General features: G+C 39.2%; 1 protein-coding gene across 1 annotated transcript in view; it reads left to right on the top strand.

The window, feature by feature from the left end:
• RFTN1 (raftlin, lipid raft linker 1) overlaps nucleotides 1–22979 on the top strand; it is a 101805-nt gene that overhangs the window by 19309 nt on the left and 59517 nt on the right. The window contains exon 3 of the mRNA XM_074898087.1: nucleotides 21147–21333. Coding sequence (XP_074754188.1) covers nucleotides 21147–21333 — 187 coding nt within the window. The remainder of the gene's footprint in view (nucleotides 1–21146; nucleotides 21334–22979) is intronic.

The following is a 22979-nucleotide window of genomic DNA, read 5'->3' as shown; positions in this document are numbered from 1 at the left end:
GTGGTGCAGGAAGAGTAGCCAGCCAGGTTGGAGCAGTTGCTTCTGGGGAGTTTACACTGCATTAAATGCATTTTGAGGGGTTTACTTTGAGCAAAAGTTACTGTCCTCCTGTACACTGAACATCCCATTGTCTGTGTTTCAAAGCAGCCTGAAGGAAAGTCTGAAAAATATTTGCCTTCTGGCTTGCAAGTCCTTCTGGGGGCCACTCTGGGAGGTGCCATTTTGTCCCAATGTCTATCTCTCGCAGATGACTGTAGCTTGTCATTGCCTCTGCTGGTGACACTTATAAAAAGATTTCACATGCAGAAACAAATGTAATTTCTGCTCCACTTCTGAGTTTATTTTCTGTTCCTGCTTTTTCATACATACTACCATTACACCTAGTGCCTGACAACTTCCGACTTTTTTGCTAATGGCAAAAATGATGAGCGTCCTCCTGCAGCTGTGGCAGCTACTGTGTGAGCACACTTCAGATGAGCTGACCTCACTCCTGCTCCCTCCTTGCTTCTGTCGGAGGAAGAAGATATGGACTGTGCTTTACTTTCTTGAGTTTTCACTCTTATGTGTGCTCTGTCCTACACCCACTGGAGGTTCCTATGTATGGGTGTGGGACACAAAGTTGGACTGGTAGGGCTAGTGATTGCCTCTGTGCACTGAGGATGGTGTGGTGGATTGGAACTTGCTGTTGTTACAAGCTACTGCAGTGACTTTGACATCACTGAATGAAATGGTTGGACTGGATGATCTTCAAGGCCTTTTTCAACCTAGACGATTCTGTGATTCTGTGAAATTTTTGAAGTCCAAACCTGCTGTCACAGGTGTGTCTGTTGCCCTATGGAATCCCATGATTGCAGTACCTGTTGGTCAGTGGCTAACCAGTTTGGGAAGGGAGGGCAACTTTGCAGTGTGCAAAAGTCATGATTTGAGGTCTGCAATGCCATCCTCCAAACAGTTCCAAACACTGCCCTTGTAGAGAGGCACAGCAGAACTGAGTGTCTAGAAGTGAGGACATTCACTCTTTTCCTGCTAGCATTTGACAATTTATCCCTTTTTGGTTGGCATAGTTACTTCGTCTCTTCCCTGACTCTCAATGAACGTTTTGACTTTTTCTTCCTGTTGGCAGATGCCTTTGGCTGGTGGCTGAGCAGCTCTCAGGAAACGTAACGGATTTAGGACTGAGTTGTTCACTAAGGAAAAGCATAGCTGAAAAGTAGCAGCAGTACACTGTGCAGGAAAAGGGAGGGGTGAGGTGAATCTTGTGTCCTTCTCTTCTGAGAAGTGACAAAGGAGGGAGAACTAACAAAGGGAAGAGTGATAAAGTCTGTCCTTCTGCTCACCTGTATGGGAGAGGAGAGACTTTTAAGGACAAGGAACGTGGGTGGTACAGGCTGATTAAGTCCTGCAGTATGGAGATCAGCTCTCCCCTATTCTCAACAAGGAAACATGCATCTCTCCCTGGGAAGCATCTGTTTCTTCCCTGTTTTCCTTTTAGCTTGCAGAGGAAATGGCCTGCCAGTCCTGTTCCTAGGTTTTTGGCTGAAGCACCCCATTCAGAACAGGACTGTGCCCTGTCAGCTGCTTGATAGGCTGTCAACACTCAGCTGACATGTCAGTTCATATGAAGCTCCAAAGGGTCTTCATAGCCAGAATCCTTCAATTCTAGAAACTGCCTCCACACTCTTTCCCACAAAAAATGCAGCAATCAAGATGTCTGTCAGCCTTGTGATGAGCTGTAATATCCCTAGCCCAGGCTCCCTGCCACAGCTTTCCTGCTGCTGCACCCCACAAAATGCAGGCGCCTTGGGCTTCTCCGCTGAAAAAGTGGAGTGGAAGCCACAGCTGCAGCTGAACAGCAGTGGATCAGGAAAAGAGTTCAAGCAACACCTTTGCCAACTTTAATTCTCAGAGAAGACTAACATGATCCAAAAGTTACAAGGAAGTGAAAAGCAAAGGGGAAAGTGGAATCTGGAACTTCTGGAGCAGGGACAAAGATAGGGGGAAAAAAGGGTGACGGAGTGCTATGGCCAGAAACATTCTTCAGTGGACCAGCATGTAAAGAGGATTAACTGGAGCGAAAACTAAACAGAAGAACCCAGCTTGGGCATCTAACACTGCACCTACAGTCATGAGGAGAACATGAGCTACATGCTGAAACGCGGAATAAAAGCAACTCTGTACCCAAGGTCCTTCCACTGAATACCACCCCCACCCTCCATGTCCCTCCAGTACAAAGTGACTCATCCCTACTGTGGGATCTCTGCAGAGGATCGACACACAGCTGAGAGGAGTTCCAGGAGCAGGGCCATGTTGCTGCTGCTGCTCCCCTGAGGGAGTATGTGACTAAGTGTCTTTTCATGAGTGTGGAAGGGAAGGGCACTGTTCTGAGGGCCTCTGCCACCTATTGCGATGTCTTCCAGAGAGGTACAACTTGGCCTGGACCCGTGCTGTTGTGTAGGGCATGGGCATGGAGACCTCAAATATTGCACGTAGTGACATTGTTGTGATGTTGACTGCTGTGTTCCCCTGTGTTTGTTTGGACAGGGAAGAGGCTTCACAGCAGCATCTCTCTGTGTCTGAAAGCCTAAGAGGGCTATGTTAGTGTGATAGTTCATATGCTCTGCTCACTTTGTTGGCAGGATAGATGTGGGCACTCATGCACATTGGGAGAGGAGACAAGGCCTTCAGAAACGAGGAGGCATCAAGAGAAAGTAAAGCAGATAAAACACAGAAAGAATATCAAGGGACAGGAGGAGCTGAACACACAGACTGAAAAACTTTGAGGGTGATGGATGACAGTAAAAACAGGGACAGATATCATTTGACTCATTAAGCAGAAAGAGAAGACATGGCATTGCATCAGTTTTCAGTGTTTTGGGAGCTTTCTGTTGCTGGAGGGGTGCCTTTTTGTTGTGTTGATATCAGTGAAGCCCAGCAGGGACTGCGGCTGTTGTTCTGACCAGATTTACTGTCAAGTTTTTCCTGAATAAAACTCACAGTATTGTGCACGGGCAGGCACATAGTGTTGTACTGAAGAAGACAATTTAAGTTCTGGGTTTGGATCCCTTTTGGGTCTTTCATGACAACTTGTTTTGTTTTTTGAATCTGAAAGTGACATGAAAAACCTCCCCTGAGTGTGATTTCATTACTGAACAGTGAAAGGTTACTTTAAGCTTTAAAGTACTGTAATTTCTAGGAAAGATCAACATTTGATTTAAATTTTGTCTGAAGAATAACCTGAGAACGTTTCGGTAGTTTGTATCTATCATGTCTGTTGTGCCTCAAAACCGCAGGATTCCTTATTTTCTTTGCTGAGTTCTGTAAATAAGTAGAATTGTTGCTTTAGCAACAAGCATAATTATGACTGCAATTTAAATTAAGGCTATGAATATTGTATTCCAACAGAACAGTGCAGTTTGCAAGCCTTAATGATTGTGTCTAAAGTGTTAACTGTTCTTCAGGATAGTCATTTTATGGCAGTTGCATGGGTTTTGAGTGTGAATGCCTGATGTGCATTTTCTTCACCTTGACTTCAGAGAGGCATTGATCCTATGTCCCCAATAGTGCATTATCTGCACAAGACCTTTAATTCTGTTTTGTTTTTCAGTGCTTGTGTGTATGTGCACAGGTGATGGGTAGTTTAATAAATATTCTGTCTCTACAAGATGTAAATTACTGCCAAACAAACATCTCCAGTTGGGTCCTATATAATGTGCCTTTTGGATTAGGTCTCACTTTAGTGTTGCATTCTAGGTGCTTCTGACACCTGCTTGCTGGTTCATGGCTAGTGTGCAACAATTTCGGAACTCTTCAATATAATTTGTGAAGTACTGTTTGAGCGTTACTGTGTCACAGCCATAACATATTACAAAGCTGATAAAGATTGATCCAGGCTTCCAGATTGTGGCCTTCTCTTTAAGTAATGAGGCAGTCTGGAAATATGTTCATGGCTCATGTGGAGGACAAGAACTTGTTAGCATTTGCTGAGCTAGTCTTGCTTCCAGCTCCCAAGCTAGCTCTTTTGGCGCTCATTCAGGTATCTTGGCAAAACCCTGGCATGTGTTGTATATTTTTGCCCTGTATCTTAAACACTAAACACAAGTCTCGGTGACTTGGTTTAATTTTATTGCACTCATGCAAATATGTGATAACCTGGACATACGCCAGGTGATGTAATTACTGCATGAAGTTGCAACTTGCTTTTGGTGATCTAACTTGCACACCCAGCAAACTCTTGTTTTGTATGCAGTCATGCTTTTGCAAGTGATTTGATACTTGTGACACACTGTGCTATATAATGAATATAGGATCAGCAGCAGTGTCAGGGGATTTCCCAGATATGAGGTGGCATATGAGAAATTTCAGCTTAGTCCCATGCTTACTCAGCTGCTGTAACTAACTGGTATGGCTCTTACTGGTAAATCGTAACCCATGCATTGTGATAAGGTCTTGTACAGGAACTGCAAGTTTAAGGCTTTCCAGCCAGTTGGTTTTTGCAAACCCTGCTTACTTCATATAAATGGAGCTCTGTTTATTTGAAATTGTAAAGAACTCTCTCAGCTTCCTTCCTTTCCTTCTACCCCCAAATAATCATCCTCTTAACTTGAGACTTGCAGTGATTAGCTACAGATTCTCTTGAAAGAAACAGTCCTTTCAAGGGGAGGAGAATCTCATTAAGCCTTTGCTGTGAGTTGCAGCTCTTGATCAACACAGGAAAGACAAGCTTGACAGCCATCAGGTGAGTTAAGAACTGCAAAAATACTGCCTGTCTCTGTTCAACAGTCATCGGTTGAAAGAGTTCACCTCATTCTGAGAGTACAGAAGCTTTTGCCTGCTGTTTGGCACATAAAAAATTAAAGACGTCAAGGATGTGAGAAGTCCTAAAGATGCCATGTGTTTCCAAATGAATTGATAAAAGGCCTTAAATCTGAAAGAGAATGAGGTATGAGGTTTACAAATAAATAGATGGAATTTTGAGAAAGTTAGAGATAATCCAAGACATGGTTAATGGTGAAATACACATAAACAGCAGCCTACTGTTGTAGTTCCTCAGTTGCTAAGCCCTCTATTGGTGTTCTTTTATTTGAACAATTGTTTCCTGAATTTCTTAATAACAACTGATATAAGAATTGACAAATAGTGCTAAATTGCATGGGTTAATTCAGTAGCAATTATTGTACAGATTATTAGTAAGCAAAAAAAATTAGCATCTACTTTTATCTCAAATCAGAAAACAAAAGAACGAAAAGAGAGTGACAGAATAAATGGTCTTTTGTTAAGTTATTGTCTCACAAAGTTTGGAACTGTGTCAGAATCCCTTTTTGTTTTGGTTTGGTTTTGTTGTTTATTTACTTAGGAATGCTCAGCTCAGATGCAGCATCTGTCTTTGCAGTCCTTCTACCCGATTTTTCCAGCTGGCTTGAATGCCTTGATGAAGCCTTTCAAATGATCAAATAGATAAAATTGTACATATTCTGTGGGATTATTTTCATTGTTCTTCACCACATGTTCACTGAATAAAATACTTTATAATTGTAAGACTTTGTTTTTTAAGCTGCACTATTTGTCAGCTTTGTTGATTGTTTAGTTTTTTTAATATAGTAAATTTTGGGGAAAAATTGTTTTGCTCATCAACAGATACTTCCAGGCAACCCTTCCAGAACCACTGGTGAAGACTCTTATCAGTGAATATTTCATTATTAGCCAGTAGCAAGTCTGGCCATTCTTGACCTAAAAGGACGTAGAAATTCTTCTCTGTTTTGCACTTAGGAATGGAGAGAAGTGAAAGTGTCTTGAATGTGGGCTGTCACATGATAAGAAGTTAGAACCATGTGAGGCTGCTTGTGACCTCTCTTTGGGGTGCATTGTTAGGAACAGTGAGAAAAGAGTATTAGCCAAGGCATAGAGGGACTGTGCTTTGCTTCCTTCCACAGGTTTGCTCCTGAGGTATTGCTTGTCCTAGCAGTGGCTGACTATATAGGAATAACAGTGAACAATTCTGCTGTATGCTGACTAGGAATATGCATTGTCACACACCACTGTGCCACCTGTAAAGTTTACTTTCTGTTCCTTGTAAAGGGAACTGAGAAATTGACCTGTTTATGTGTTTCTGTATTTTAGTATTCAATCAGTAAGAATGTCCATTTATGAAACAAATTTTTTGATGTCACTAACCCAAAAAGGGATCCTTTCCAGGGGGTAAGGAAAGTGTTAGATCTTAAGATTGTCTGTATAATGCTTTTTAGTTACCACCTTCATACCATAAAAGAATTCTGTCCCTGTTGGACAGGAACATCTGTTGCATCATTATTGCATATACTTACTACTTTGGGATTAGATCATAATAACTTCATTAACTCATTATTTGGCAGCTTTGAAGGTAAGGTGTCTCACTTTCTTGCCTTCTCATTTTTGATAAATGTTTTAGTTGCGGCACTTTTTCTGACAGAACTACACTGAGAAATAAAGGTAAAATGATGCCTTCTCATAAACATTTGAAGAAATACTCTGTTACTCTTTGCAAACAAAATTGAAACAACAACCATTTTATTGCAAAATAAAGTATAAAAGAATATAATTTTGCTTTGGTCGTTCCATTTAATGATCCTTGAATTTGTGGCCATGTTCCCATGACCCATATTAAACAATAGATTTGCATGCTATCAGTATTGCTGTGTGGGAATTCTTCACTTGAAAACAGAAACTGGCCACATTTTTCTGAAGAGCGGGAGTAGGAGTTCAAATTCTGGAGAGTGACAAGAAAATTTGCTCTAAGCAAAAAAAGCAGGTTGTTTTGCCAAGAAAAACTTTTTTCTTTAGTAAATCCATCACCCATGCTCTAGCAGACTTGCTTAAAAAAACAAAACAGTACTTTTGGGAAGTGCTTTGTTAACTTTTAACAGCCTTTTCCACTACTCTTTGGCTTTCTGTCAAGCGTTCTTGCCAAGTTGAAGTGATGTGGTGTGTTTGGCAGTGACATACTTCTTTTAGGTGCCAGTGGTGAACTATTGCTTGCTAGTCATTTTCAATATTCTGTGAAAGCCTTATCACTGTTAAATACACTTAGAGGTGTTACAGAAGGCAATATCCCATAATACCTTTTGCAGGATTTTCTTTTCAGGTCTTTAGTTTTGAGGGATTTTTTTTTTCAGAGGGTTTGGAGGTGGTAGTGTGATGGGTTTTTGTTTTGGTTTTGAACCAGTTTCCTAGGGAAACGAGAGTTAAAAAAGGCTCAGTCTGTCTGTCTCATTCCTCCAAATAATTATAACCATACAATTTCAAACCAATTCACTAGAAATTTTTAAAGACAATTAGGCTGCTCCTAATTTTGTGGAAGCTGGCAGTTGAGTAGGGGACAGACACCCATACTGATCAGGAAAAAGTGAGGAGAACCAAGCCATGATTGGCTTGGTTTCTCACCACACTCTTCTTGGTGACAACAGCTCACTGGCCAGCAAGCCAGTGCATTACTCCAGCATAGCCACAGAATCGCTGTTTCTCATCAGTTTGAGGAATCCTAGGGGTGGGAAGAAAAGAGAAGGGAAATTCAAGGCTGTGGCGGCAGTGAGGTTGGAGAACAAAAGCCTTATCAGTGGGAATCATTCTTCATTAACTATGCTAATGGAAAAAACCTTGAGTAGGAATTTGTATAATAGCACTATATACAGTGATAAAGGTAGCAAAAAGTCAGGAAAAATTGTCTTATCTAGTACTGATTTTAATCAGATATTTAACCACCTTTGAGTACCAGTAGAGTCAGCAAGTCCAATAACGTATTGATTGTGGAGTAGGTCCTCTTTGGTATAGCTGTATCTTTCCCTTACCTCATTTCTAAAGGATGCAATTGCCTAATTCATTGCAAAGCAACTGATCCATTTGATGGTTCTAGCTTTATGTCTCCCAGAATTAATTTTAGTTTATGTGGTCATTCTGAAAATTGTAGATGGGGTAATACATGGCTCTTCCACATGCCGAAATAATCAAGGACCATTGGGGAAATTGCTTGATTGGAATTACTGCCACCCTATATTTTCACAAGGAATCATCTAGGTTGGAAAAGACCTTGAAGATAATCCAGTCCAACCATTAACCTAACACTGACAGTTCCCAACTACACCTTACCTGTCAGCGCTATGTCGACCCTACTCTTAAAACACCTCCAGGGATGGGGACTCCACCACCTCCCTGGGCAGCTCATTCCAACGCCTAACAACCACTTCTGTAAAGAAATGCTTCTTAATATCTAGTCTAAACCTTCCCTTGTGCAACTTAATATCTTCCTCTTCAGGCCTGTTTTATCAGAAAACCTTTAGTTAGTGCTGTCTGAGATCTGTAAGTACAGCTCAGCGGTGACAGTCATGGGGGTGATAGAAGGTCTGGTGTGAGGGAAAAATTTAAATCCTGCTTGTGTACAGTCACAGACTCTTCGCATGAAATTCACATACCCTAACAGAGGTATTCTTACAGTTTGTGGTGATGGGAATATATTCCCATTGTTGATACAGCTGAACAAAAAGTAGAGGCATGGGGCAGGAGAGCCTAGAGGAATGGTAAGTGCTTTCTGGAGAATGTTTTGCATTTGGTTTGCCATTGCAGTTTCCCAAGCAAGCCTAACGATTGGAAATTAAAAGAGATATAGTTTTGCTTTTTATTTCTTTTTAAAATTTGGAGTTTTCATGGAAAGTTCAATGGAGTTAAATGCATCAGTTTTGTTTCTGTTTATAATCAAACACTGTTGTGTGTTCTGGGCCCGGTATAGGTGCCCATGGAATTGTTTGTCTTAGGACCACTAGAGGGTAATGTGTTTAACAAAAATCCAAACGCATTATATCTCACTTTCCTCTGAATTTAGTTTACCCGACTGTGAGTATCTCCTGTTCATACTGAATTTCATTGCGTAGCATTCTCTTACGCAACTTTGTTTTTAAATATAAGCAAACCCGAGGCCAAAATCTAATTGAGAATATACCTTTAAGTAACATTGCTTGCTTGGTTATGCAATGCACGTTACATTTTTGGCTCCTTTAACATTTATTTAGTTTTGCCACTAGAGCTGAAAACAATTTAACAGACATTTATGAAAAATTACAGGGTTTCCCAAGTAGGGGAATTTGATTTAAAAGCGCGCCAAAAGAACACTGAAAAGTTACACTTTATGTTATCTTCCAAATGAAAAGCATGCATAATTTGGAAATTTCTTCTGTCTAAAAGTGAAAATATTTCAGGCCAGGAAAAAGATAAAACCATGAAAGTCACTATGATATTTATTCCAATTTAAAATATTAAATGTTTAGTTGTACCTCTGCCTTTTGAAGAAAAGGAATGTTACTGGTTGATGCAGTCAAGAAATGAGAACATCTGAAATAGGGGAATATATGGACTTTAGTGACGGGATTGGAAAAAAATCCATTTCTAGCTTGTAAAAAAAAATAATCAGATAAGTTTGAACATGATGTCATCCAAAATAAGTTTTACAAGAAAGGCTGAAAACACCTATTACAATAGAAGGGGAAAATGCATAGGAAACACTGGAAATTTAAAGTGAAAAGAAACAGAAACCAGCAGGTAACATCTGAATAAAGCCTTCAAGCATTTATAAAGCTATCTGTCCTTTTCTGTATATATATAATGCAAAGTGTTACGTATAAAATATATACTGGCATGACCTGCCAAGAGGATTTTGGTTTCCCTGGAGACCATCAGTTCTCTGTTGCACAGGTTGGCTTGGGGAATAAGAGATATCTTGATAAATCCAAATCTTTCTTGCTGAGGTTATTGGATATGTCAGTGAATTTACATCTTTGTGTTTGAAGGCTGAATTTGTAAAATATAAACTTGTAAATGTTCTCTCATTTCCAGTTACTTCTCCTGGTGTGTACTTATGATATGCATCAATTATTTTGTGAATTGGGGGGAAAAAAAGCCCTTTATTGTAATACTTTGATGGCAGTTTTATCTTCTTGTTTCTCTGAGTTGTGCCAAGTCTTTGATTTTAATCACAATTTTCAGTGTTTCATGAAAAACGTACCGTAGTGTATGTATTCAGCCAGTTACTACTGTTGACTTCTTTCTTCTCCTTTTTCCTTAAAAGTTTTGAAATCCTCTTGACATTTTTCAGTTTGGAAACTAGACTACAATCAGATTTATACTTATTAACTTCTTGTAAATATGGAAAAAAATTCATGATATAATGCATGCAACGTACTTTGTTCATCTGTGCTTGATTAAGAATAAAACCAGTAATCTCAAGGTTGTTCTCCATCGGTTTGGGTGGAAGTATGTAGGCTGATATACAAACCTTTCTGCTTTTTAACTCCTTGAAGAGTCATCACATGCAGCATTTTATTGACAATAGGATATAGTGATTTGCAAAGCTTAAAAATGCTACAAATTCCATTTCAGAGGAGATTTTTCTCATCTAGTGAAGTATACCATACAATGAATAAATTTGTATAATTTGGAACTTATTAAAGTAAGCAATTTTTTTGTACTCTTCTGAGGATATTGTTTGTGCTTTTTACAGTTCTTTTACTGTGGTCCAAGTTTGCTTACTGTAAAATTTGCAAAGAATTCAGTGCTACTTCTTTGTTATATTCTGCAGTTCTAAAATCTGAAATGAAAATTTGCTAGAAACATGGAAAGAATGTCAAGGTGAAGCATAAAACATAAGAGGAGCAGAGGAAAGGGAAAAGGAGGGGTTTATGCCAGGAAGACAAGACACATACGTGTTAAAAAGTACGAGAATGACAAGAATCTTTAGGCTGAAGGGTTAGCTGTGAAGCACACTAGTGTACATTAGTGTTGCTGCTTAAGAAAAATGGTGAGCACGTTAGCTAGAGAGGCGTCAAATCAAAGAAGTTGCATCTGGCCACCAAATCTTCATGATGCCACCAACTTCTGAGATATCAGAATCTCTCTTCAGTAAGTTGTGGTTCATTTTTCTCCTTGGGTAGCTCCTCCTTCCCTCCCTTTTAAAGTTTGATTACTGACTACTTGCTGTAAGAGGACATAACTTGCTGCACCACTGGTGGAAGTGATTGGAAGTCCATTTCACTACTTCTTAAGCTGTTAAAATGAACAGCATTCAGTGTTTGACTTTGGCAGCTGAAGTATTGCCATTGGGAGATAAACTTGGTGTCTAAAGGCTTTAGGGCAGGGAACCAGTACTTTTTTGGGGGGTTGGAAATAGATGTGAATTAATATGTTGGCCTGTAGTTCAGAATTAACCCTATCCCTCCTCTGTAATTCATCATAATACTTGCCTTTTGGAGTTTATACAGATAACAAGTCTGCATGAATAAAATATTGCAACTTTGAACACTTTCTCCTTTTGGTTAGACATAATTGGAGTTTTCTTGGATTTGTGAAATGTAAATTATCTGTCTTTGTTGTTGCTGTGTTTGGTCTGCATCAATTTAGGAAGAAGAACCAAGCAGGAGGGAGGGGACAAATAAAAAAATGCATTTACAAAAGCTGCCGAAGTACAGAAGGGATAGGATTTAGTACTTTTTTTCTGTGCACAGTTTAAATGAGAAGTCACTCCCCTTTCCCATCATCTTTAATTTTGCTTTTTGCACAGTCATTAACCCTTCTTGCATCTAGGTGGTCTTAATTTTGCCTATTTTGCATAATTTTGCCTATTTTGCATAATTTTTCCCACAAGCTGATATATATAAGCTGTGAGTCATTTAAGAAATCCTTGTCAATTTATTTAGGTAACTAAACTTCTGTTTAATGTTTTTTTTTTTCACATAGTGGAGGTGATAGCCTGGGTATACCGTCCCATGTATAATCACCTCATGTTTGTGGCAAACATACCCAGTTCTTAAGATACGTATCTTGTGCTTGCAAGATACAGAAATGAAACTTTGACTGGACAACAAACAAGATAACATAAAAATGTGATGAGATCAGACAACGCAATTGATTAGACAAAGTTCTCTAATCTTACTGTATCTGTGAGTTAGTACTTTTTTGATTTGACTAATGCAGACATTTACTATTTTCTAAAGGAAAGAAAGGGATGTTGGTGTGTGTGTGGGTGTGTACATATATGCACAAATATATGTATGCATACATATATATACACATATCTATATACATACATACTTTCAAAGGGTATATATGCAGTTTCACAGTCTTTCTGTGGTTTTTCCCCTCTCTGCCTCTTAAGATACAGTGCTTTGCTTTTGAATATTTTTAAGTTTCATTACTACATTTTTGCTAAAAGCAAACACGAAGAGCTTCTTGAACAGTCATCCTTCATTTAAAGTCCTGATTTCTCTTGCATATTCATTCTTACTTTCTTTGATGGGGACTTTTTTTGTATTTGCCTTGAAGATTGAAAGAAAAGCCACTGAGAGGATCATTTAACATAAGCAAAAAAGCAACGTGCTATATTAACATTCAGTGTCTGGCCTCTGCCGATGGCCTGGAACAGTAATGCACCCGGACCATTGTCTTCAAAATTAAGGAACTGCTGTACACACCTCATGGAAGCTCAAGCTCTATAGAAATGAAAAGATGCTATAGTACAGCTTGTATAGTTGTTACTCCAAAAGCTTGAGCTTTTAACTCATTAAATTCTGGTATCACTGTGTTTCAGGTAATTAAAGCTGTGCAATAGTGTCAGAAGCACTATAGGTTTTCTGCTAAATTAGTCATACTGCTTTAGCATTTGTTTGGTAGGTTTTAGTTCAGAAACAATTATTTGGATTTCTTCACAAAACTCACCAGAAATCTGTTTAGTGTTTGTGTTCTTTAAATTGCATTATTAGTAGGCTTGCCTTTATTTTCATTGGAAGTACTCTGATTCTGATAGGTTGTTTGTTGTCATTGACATGAAACTATTTGTGGGTTGAATGAGGAAAGAAAAGTTCTAAGTGAGAGTAACATGACTGCATTGTTTTGCCATGCAATTTGTGCTGCATAAAAGAGAATTCCTTAGTGTTTGTAACAAAGAATGACAGTTTTCAGTAGATGCCTTAATATATTTTTGTTTGAGATTGACACTGATTGGAAACAACCATGTTCTCCCAAGGTCAGTCAAAAAGTGTTTCAGTAATACTTAAGTAACAGTTTGCTTTCTGCTCTCTGGAGTAATGAATTGGTCTTACCAAGCTTTGATAGTTGGAAAGGATGATCGTCTGGATTCCTTCAGCTATTCCAAACCAATGGCTAAGTAAGTCAGTGAAAAGTGCCTTAAAAACTTTCTTATTTATAGGACAGAGAGGGGATCTTTTCCAGTCTGTGTTGCATCATTAGACGAAAGACAACACTTCACAACAGATTTTTACCCTGGTCCTTCCTCCAGGTGAATTCTGAAGTTCACCCATCTCTTAGCAAGGGGTTGCACAGATAAACCTCAGGTCTCAGGGCCTGCACAGATAAACCTGAGGACTTTGGCAAACCAGAAAGCGGTCTGACAGGATGGTCCTTCATTTAGCAGTCAGTGTTCAGCTTGCAGAAACTAGCTGCTTGTAGTGGCACTGGTTTGTTTATGTGTCCTAACTGTTGTGAGTGTGCACCTTGTGTCACTGCAATTGTACCTTCCAACAAGAAATCACAGTTCCAGTAATACAGGTAATTAAAAAAATTCAAGTGGAGTGGACACTCACAGAACCACTGAAAAAATGCTCTTGTTTAACCACTTGGATCGTGTAAAACATTAATAGATTACTTTTATTTAAACTTCTGAACACTGCCCAAATGAAAAACTTTGCTGCATTTGACATGTTTCTATGAAATGATTTAATGTAAGTGAAACTGCATCTCCTGACAGTGAACTATCTAGTTTTTTTTTTTTTACTAGTCCTAATGCAAAGACAATGTTTTGCTGTACTAGAACTTAGTCTGCTGTAGATTTTATTTCTTTAAATTAAATTAAAGTTGCTGGAAAGGAATTAATATTAAATTAAGAAACAGCTGTCCTCATAGTAAATAGAGGAAGTGTGCTTGCTTTGGTATTCTACAAAATGATCAGGGCTGTTATAAACAATCATAAACATCCTTGGGAACTGCCCTGTGTGAAAGCAGGAGACGTGTTGTGGACTCAGGACAGATTTATGTATCTGCACACGCATGTGCTTGGTGATACACTCTCTTCCCACATTATTGTCTCCATTCGTTGTTGCTATTTAGATTCCTACCAGCCGACATGCAATTACGCCACCTTGGTGGGATGTGTGAGCATAACAGAGCAAGCTAATGCCATTTTCCATGAGGCAGTCACTAAAGGCAGGAGGTAAATAGCCAGATCTATTATAAAGCCCTGCAGGACATCAGTGGATGGTGTTGGGGTAATGACTGTATTACCATATGACCATAATTTTGCTTGTACCTTGTTTTCATGTTACATGCTCATTGCTAGATCTGTTAAGGACTGTAAATGCTAATGCCTGGCCACTGTTCAGATTCTTTCAGGTCGTCTCCTACGCACTCTGCAGAGTGCAGGGGGGAGATTTGGGTGCTTTAGAAGGACAGCGGCAAAACATTCATGTTGGGTAAGGGTCTGCATGGAAATAGCGAGCAGGAGCGACTAAGTGTGTAGCGTGATGAATGTTTGCTCCTTTCCAGCTCACAGGCACAACCCTGCTCAAGAGCGACTATCTGCCTTTTAGCCTGCAGTGGAGAGAGGGACAACTGCACTTGTAGCCCTTCTTTTGGCCACCTCCCTCTTCTGAGGAGGGCTCCATAAGCCCTGAGCTCTCCTGGGGAGGAGATACAAGGATATCGTGTTTTCCATGAGTCACCTGGAGCAGCTGTAGCTTTGCAGAAGGGCCTGCAAGTTTTGTGATGCTGGAAGGAGGATGTACAAGGAGGAGCACGAGTGGCTCCGTATGGCTCTGTAGCTCACTGGCTCTGGGTGCCTCAAATGGGAATGGCTCACAGAAACAATCACGGGCTTGGAAGTGGCCTCGTCCTGTGCTTTGAAAAAGAAAACAGTTATGACTGTATTTCTTGAAGGGTCTGAGCCTGCTGATGCGTGTTAGGCCTGATCAAATGACACAGTGGGATCAAGTGCACCCTCAGCAAGTTTGCAGATGATGCCAAGCTTAGTGGTGCTGTTGACACACCTGAGGGAAGGGATGCCATCCAGAGGGACCTGGACAAGCTCAAGACATAGGCCCATGTGAACCTCATGAAGTTCAGCAAGGCCAAATGTAAGGTCCTGCACTCGGGTCAGGGCAACCCCCGGTATCAATACAGTCTGGGGGATGAAGGGATTGAGAGCAGCCCTGCAGGGAAGGACTTGGAGGTATCGGTGGATGAAAAACTGAACATAAGCGAACAGCATGTGCTTGCTGCCCAGAAAGCCAACCATATCCTGGGCTGCATGAGAAGTGTGGCCAGCAGGTTGAGGGAGGTGATTCTCCCCCTCTACTCAGCTCTCATGAGACCCCACCTGGAGTGCTGTGTCCAGCTCTGGGCCCCCCAGCATTAGGAAGACATGGACCTGCTCCAGTGGGTACAGAGGAGGGCACAAAAATGATCAGAGGGCTGCAATACCTCTCCTATGAGGTCAGGCTCAGAGAGTTGAGGTTGTTCAGCTTAGAGAAGAGAAGGCTCCAGTAGCAGCCTTCCAGTACTTAAAGGGGACTTATAATGAAAGATGGAGACAAACTTTTTAGGACAGCCTGTTGCAATAGGACAAGGAGTAACGGTTTTATACTGAAAGAGGGTAGATTCAGACTAGATGTAAGGAAGAAATTTTTTATGATGAGGTTGCCCAGAGAAGTGGTAGATGTTCTGTTCCTGGAAACATTCAAAGTCAAGTTGGACGGGGCTCTGAGTAACCTGATCCAATTGAAGATGTCCCTGCTCCTTGTAGCGGGTTGGACTGACCTTTAAAGTTCCCTTCCAATCCAAACTATTCTGTGATTCTGTGAAACAGTATTGTGCTTGCAGCTACTAGGGAACCAAATTGCTGCAGCACGTAATCATGTGGGTCCGTTGAGTTAGCCAGTCTTCCTTTTTTTGTTTCAAATCCCATTACGTACCACATTTTAGGTGTGTATTGGTGCAAAGTGCTTTTTTCTGTACTCAGGATATACAGTGAGTATGATCTGTGTAGCCACCAATGTGATCTTAGGTTATTTTAATGCAAAGGAAAAAGACTTATTTAATATTTTGTAATAAATTGAGTAACGGTACTTTGAAAATGCAGGTGAACATGAAAACATTAAAAGAGAGCAGAAACTAGTTAAAAGGAATCCAGTATTTTTGTGGAACATTTTCATGTGAATGTGAACTGTTGTTAAGGGCTTCGTCAGTCTTTAACAGCTGTGACTGGAATAAGAGCATAAAAGCTTAATCAGGAAAACATGTTAAAAAATGAAGACCAAAAAATCCCAATACTTAATTTGTTTTGCTGGAGTAAGCAAACTAAGTAAACACCTAATACAGGATAGTAGAAATTTAGAGTAAAACTGTATGCTTGTCCTTTTAAATAAATTATTAAGGGTAAGCACCAAGAAACTAAGACCTAAATATGACCCTGAATTTGAGCATTTCGGTAAAGAGATATTAAGTAAATGCCATTTTGGCATTTAACATTTTCCTGGAGCATAGCTATCATTCAAGTAGAAAGAAATTAAAACCCAATAAGGTTTGTTTTACCTTTGTCATAAACATAACTAGCAGGAAGGAAAAATTGCTGCTTATCAAATAGAATAGAGTTAAAAGCATCTGATTCCGTTGGGTGTATATAATATATAAAGATGTATTGTAGTTGATGATTGTCATTATTAAGCATGGGCTAATAGGTGAATCCATGCTTTATTTTATAAATGTATAATATGTATTAATATAGAAAAATTGGCCTACTTGTTGTGGACAGTTGCTGTAATGGTCTTTTCTCTTAGTATTTGATCAGGATACATCTACCTTTTTAGCATGGACCATACGGCAATTGTCAGAGGTCATATGGGATGTTTCAGTTTGAAGCTGGTCTGTGGGTGTTTGATCTCTGTGGTAGCAGCCCTGGATGATGCATTGGGAGGGAAGGAGGAGCTCCTTAACACAGGAGGAACCAGTTCTCAATACCTGCCTCCCCAACCATATTTCTCAGTGTATTCTTGGTCCCTCAGGATCCCTGTGGCAGACTGCAACACCTTCCTCTGTTTCCCATAAATTGCTTTTTGGAGCTGCAGAGATGACTCCTTTCAGATATACGTGACTCAACCTGTAGGTTTTTATGTCAACTCAATCCTTTTATTGATTTTTCTGTGGCAAGATGGGGACAGTGTGAGTGTTTGGTCAGGTTTTTCCATTAGCAGCAAAGAATGCACAAGTCCCTAGACCCAGGAAAGTCACCTTGCAGATATCACTTGTGTATCACAAGCTTTCTTTTCTTTTTGAAGGATCTCTGAGCTGTAGTTTCCTGTAAGTATCTGAGCACTGCTGGGAAGTGTTCTCAGCTTCAATTGTCAGTCAGGCAACAGACTAATTTGCCTGGTAATCAGTTCCAAAAGCAGCCAGCACTTCTATTTCCACTTTCAGCCTTAGCAAAATTACACAGCATCTGTCATTCACAAGTTTCTTACACACTCATCTAGATGTATATAGAATAAACAAAGGAATCTTTTGAGGTCAGGTTGTGAAGTGCAACCATAAATAAGGAAACATGGAGCTGAATATAAATCTTAGAGCTAACTGCATTTCAAGAGCAACATGAAGGCTGCTAAAAGAATTCAGCTTTATCTATTGGCAAAACAAAGGCTTGTAATAAGCACTGGATCTAGACAAGATTTTATATGGTCTTTCATTTGCTTTTTTACCTTACACAATTCCCTGTTGTACACAATTTTGGTTTTCTGTTTTCTTTTGAAAGTGACATGATTAGAATTCCCTTTAACAACTAAAACAAAAGTTTTGATGGATTTTCTTAGTAAGGTTTTCTGGAAATATTAACCTTTTTCCGAGGTAAAGTAACAAAAAACTGGATCAACAACTGGTTTCATAAATTAGGGATTTTCAAGTTGGTTGAACCTACAAGTATGCACCTTAGAGGAATTAGCTGAAGAAATAATTGAAATCTTATTGAAATTTGAAGACTATTGAAGGATGAATACGACTCTGCAGGAGAGCGTGATAATCCCTTTTCAACCTACTTTTAAAGAGAATTGTATGATTTTTAGCCTAACTTAATGCCCAGAAAGATACAGGAACAAATAACTTACAAAATATCCATAGGATGATGAGTAGCAGGGATTTCTGGGGAGGAATCTGTATCACATGAACCAGTCTGTCTGTGGGAGGGTAACAAGAATGCACAGCACAGCTCTGTAGACCCAGGAAACTCATGTAGACCTTGTGAGCATTGCTTGTGCAACAGGAACTGTTGTGGGTTTTTTTTGAAGGATCTCTAGTCCAAGGAGAAACTAGCAGTAGTTCAGCATCAAACCAAAAATGTATATTGACTGTAAGGCTTAAAATGGTTCTGTCCAGAGTCTGTTAAAATTCACTGTTTTCATTAACTATTCCAGTAGTAGACTGCTGAATATGGTTATTGTGGTTTGCCAGTATGAGAAGTGCTGTTTGCATTGTGGAGGTCAGAATCCAGAATAGCCCTTGAAAACAGAAAGAAAAACCCCTAAAATTCACTAAAGGCAGGCATATTTGGCCACTGTTAGTTGTGGGGAAAAGACTAATTTTTTTCCCCAAAAATGATGTAAACTGTTTTGAGATGTATAATAAGCATGAAAGAGCTTTTCCATTCTCCAGACCAGTGATGAGGCTTGTGCTGGATCACTGTGGTGAGGTTTAGGTACTATACTTGAAGATGTGGATCAATGGAAGAGAATCAGGAGAGAACCATCAAAAATTATTTAGAAATCCAGAAAACACAAGGAAACAGGAAACATTGAAAGGACTGATACAGTGTAAAGAAAGTAAGATTAAGGCATGTCAGGTATTGGGAACTGTAAAACGCTGATGCAGAAAATAAATATTCTAGTGAGGAAGTAGCAATCTTGAATTTTAGAGAGAGATATTTAGGCCAGGTGCTAGGAAGAGGTTTTGAACAGTAAGAACAGAGAAGTACTAAAACATGACTTATGTGGCTTGTAGAATCTCCATTACTAAAGGTTTTTAAAAATAGATGAGAAAAACTGTGAGAAATAGCTAAACTAGAACTGATCCTGTCTCTAGGTAATAGGATGGACTAGGTGGATTATCCCTCCCAGCTCTATTTTCTATTACTTTTCTAATCATCAAGTGTACATCCCAAGGCTCCAATTACTTGCATTTTCACACTTTCCCCTCATGTTTAACTTTTAGGAGAAAGCAATCAGTTTCCCACGTTAATGACTAGACTTTCTACTGGTTTTACTAAGGCAACCTCAGAAGAATCTTGATAGTAGGTTCGTATGCAAGGCAAGCATCAGTTTTCATAGATGATTGTTAAAAATTGGAGCACTATTACCAGGATTAACATTACTAAATAGTGTTTAGTCATTCCATTTTATTCAAATAAAACTGTCATTTAGAAAGGTATTCTGGCTTTCATACTCTTTCAATTAATTAAATTATTTGCAGCATAGTCTAAAATTTTTGGTCTCTGAGGCACAGAGGGGAAAAAGTAGTTCTAACATCTGGGTTTTCCCATTTTGATCCCCAGTAGGGTCCAGTAAGTAAGTCAGTTTTATTATTTATTATGCATTATTCATTGTGCCATCTCTTTTTATGACTAAAGTGATTTATATGCTGTTGTAGAAGGTAGAGCCCTATTGCCTGTCAATGTGCACATTGCTTGGATTTCTCATTTTATTTGCAAAAATAATAAAATTTTGTATCTTACAGTTCTTGGTCAAAAAGTTCCATTATTCTCTTCTGGAACATGGTCTTATATGAAGAAAAAGCATACTAAGCACAACTATTCTATTATTATTTAAATTATTCCTCTGTATTATTGGTTTTGAATATTTATTAGTTTTTTGATAACCTCTTTCATTATTCATAAAGGGTAGCCACACAGTGATGAAAAAAGCAGTACAATGAAACCTTATTTTGCATAGCTGGCGTCTTTCATACAAACTGTTCTCCAGTGCGTTTTTTTTTTAATGAAGGCCTGCAAGGTGCTGGGAACCTCCGTCGTGTTTCTTGCAATATCCCCTCCTTGGTTTCAGTGGGAGGGGAAACCATCCGGTACCTTACCACTGTATATGCTCTAGCATGGTTAGGGATGAAATAATAAGTATCTCCCAAGAGAGATGGAAATGAAGAGGCAAAGGTTGGGAAAGAAAGATGTCTTTTCACATAAGATGAAAAACATATGAAGAATTACTGATGTAGAGAGAAAGAGAATGGAAGGTTATTTTAGGTGATTTATAGGATTTTCTTTTGAAGTCCACAGGACTCTATGGAAATAAGGGTGACTGCTGTACTGACTGCAGTATCTTGTGTGTGTGTCCTGGCAGGAGTCAGCATCACATGCTTCACAGGAACGCATAAAACCCCACAGTAAGCAGATTGGGGAAGGATTATTTTCATGCACTAGGTCTCATCCTCATTTCTAGTATATATAGGTTTGCTTAAACACTGAGGTATAAGATTTTAAAAGGTTTCTCATCAGTTCAAGTATGCATTGCTTTTAGCATTCTTATTATTAATATACCTACAAAGTACTCTTTAGACATACTGGTAGATACTTGGTCTCAACAGTTTTGCATCAGTGATATCTTAGTCTGGTAATACAGCTTTTGTGTAGACAGATGCTGCTGTTTATTGCTTTGGAATTTGACATGTTCTAACTTCATTGACTATCCACTTTCTCTTGCTTTATATTTTTGATGCATGACTCACTCTCCTCAACTTGCATTACTGTGACAACTACTAAAACTTAGAATCTTTTGACTGACTGCCTTGTTTTTATTAAATCCTGCGCTTCATCTCTGCCAGACTGTGTACTGAAATTGGCATTTTAATGTATCTGACTTCTTGTTTAATTGCACCAGTCTCTTGTGTGATCCAAGTCCTTCACCAAGACAGCCTGGTTAAAATCTGAAATATAAAATGGGCCTCAAGAAAGGTCAATTTTTGTGTTAATATTGTAGATCAATCTGAAGCTTGCTTGACTCTGAAGAGCCTGGATTTTAAAAAAACATGATAGTCTGGTGTAGGATTATTGACCAATTTCTCTTTGTTTCCAGCTGAGCTGCCAGGATCATCTGCAATCAAGCTCTCCTCCTTGCGTGATCTTCCAGCTCAGCTGCAAGAATTGTACCAGCAGGGCTTCGTCTTGGCTGCTGTCCACCCTTTCGTGCAACCAACTGATGACAAAGAGAAAACTCCCCAGGAACAAATCTTCAGGGCTGTGCTTATCAAGAAAACAGAAAGGTAAAGCACTTCCAGTGAACTGGGATAAAAATAGACAATGTGATTTCCTGCTGAGTTTTGACCTACATCAGGAAATTATAGCAGAGTTTACTGTGCAAGACTTGATTTTTTTTTTTTTTTTTTTTTTTTTGTTAGTGGGCTTGAATAGGCTTAACATGTTCTTCATGTTTACAATTCATCTGCAGTTTGGCAGACGACTCAGGGAATAACAAGTTGAAATATGCTCTGTATTTTGGGATGTGTTGTCATGAGAGGCAAACAAACAAGCCCTATGCCTGACAGTTTGTGAGGATGATCCCATTGGTACCCTTTAAGAATTTGTTAGATTAAATTAAGACAGAAGAAGTGTTTGCTTAGAAAAGGCATATTAGATGGTTACAGTTAATGCAATTAATTTGAGAACTGCAGTACTGATACATACTTAAGTTCATGTGTAAACTTTAGGCCCTTCTTTCCTCTAAACAATACAGATTCTTTTACTTTTTCACTTAGTGCAAACTCCTTAAAAAAAAAAATTACTCTCCTGCTTTGTTCAGTCTCTTAAAATGCATTAAGAACATTCTACATAATCAATCAAAGTCTGAAGATGAATAAACAAACAGTAATACTGTTCTTTCATGTTTTAATCTGATCTAAAAAAAGTCAATAGAATGTGCTGCTAAAGAGCCCCGAAGAAAATTAGAATGTGAATATTTATAAACACACATTTATGATTTTTAGTTAGTGATTTAAAACGCAATTTAATGTTATCCAACCACCCACAACTCTGAAGCTATGTGTGTTGTTGCAGCCATTCTGTACAACTTTCCTACCTTGGCTGCATTCCCCAGTCCACCCCTTCTTACAGTGACCTATGCTGAAGGTTGGGGGATAATTAAACCTCTATTTGCCAATCCTAGTCCCACTCTTTGTGCTGATGCTTGAAGGAAAGGATATAACTGTTTTAGACACCTCTTTAAAACTAAAGTAGAATGACCATTCAATTTGCTACAGCCTGATAATCAATCGGTAGCAATTACTGACAGGGTCGAACTTCAGTCTGTGACCTAAGGAAAAAGTTTTGCATTTCATTAGCAAATATATGTAGGCATTCAGTGTTGCAGGCAATTTTAGCTCCTGAAATAACTCTCAATTTACCTTGACTTGCTTTTAATTTTAATACAGACCTCCATGCTGGCTTGCCTGATACTATTGTTTAAAGGGTTTGCAGTTTTATGGTCAAAACATAAAATGTTTGGCTGAACTTCTTAAGTAATATTGGGCTGAGCTTGCCTGGTTTTGGTGCCTTGCTTTCCCTGCCTACAAAATACCCTGTTGCAAATAATGAAGGTATTCACATACATGAGTTTGCAATGTTAAGTATGCGCTTAAGCGCTTCTGCTGGATCAGGGTCCAAAGGTTCAGCATCTTCCACGACTGATCTGTAAAGACACATCAGGGAAAAACAGCATCCACCTCAGCAGAGCGATATGATCTTCAATCCAGAGTACTCAGTGTGTTGCTCCTGTCTCGTACCAAAACCAGTAGTTTACATCTGTGCAGAATGATTGTGAAAGAGTACAAAATCTTAATTGCCTACTAACTCACTTGGGTGCCAGTGTTTCACACACTTTAGACAGCTGTAAATGACTGTACAAAATTGAAGA

Source organism: Athene noctua, chromosome 2 (genome assembly GCF_965140245.1).
Source record: "Athene noctua chromosome 2, bAthNoc1.hap1.1, whole genome shotgun sequence".
Taxonomy (NCBI): Eukaryota; Metazoa; Chordata; class Aves; order Strigiformes; family Strigidae; genus Athene; species Athene noctua.
Note: the sequence above shows the minus strand (reverse complement) of the source record. Positions and strands in the feature narration are given on the sequence as shown.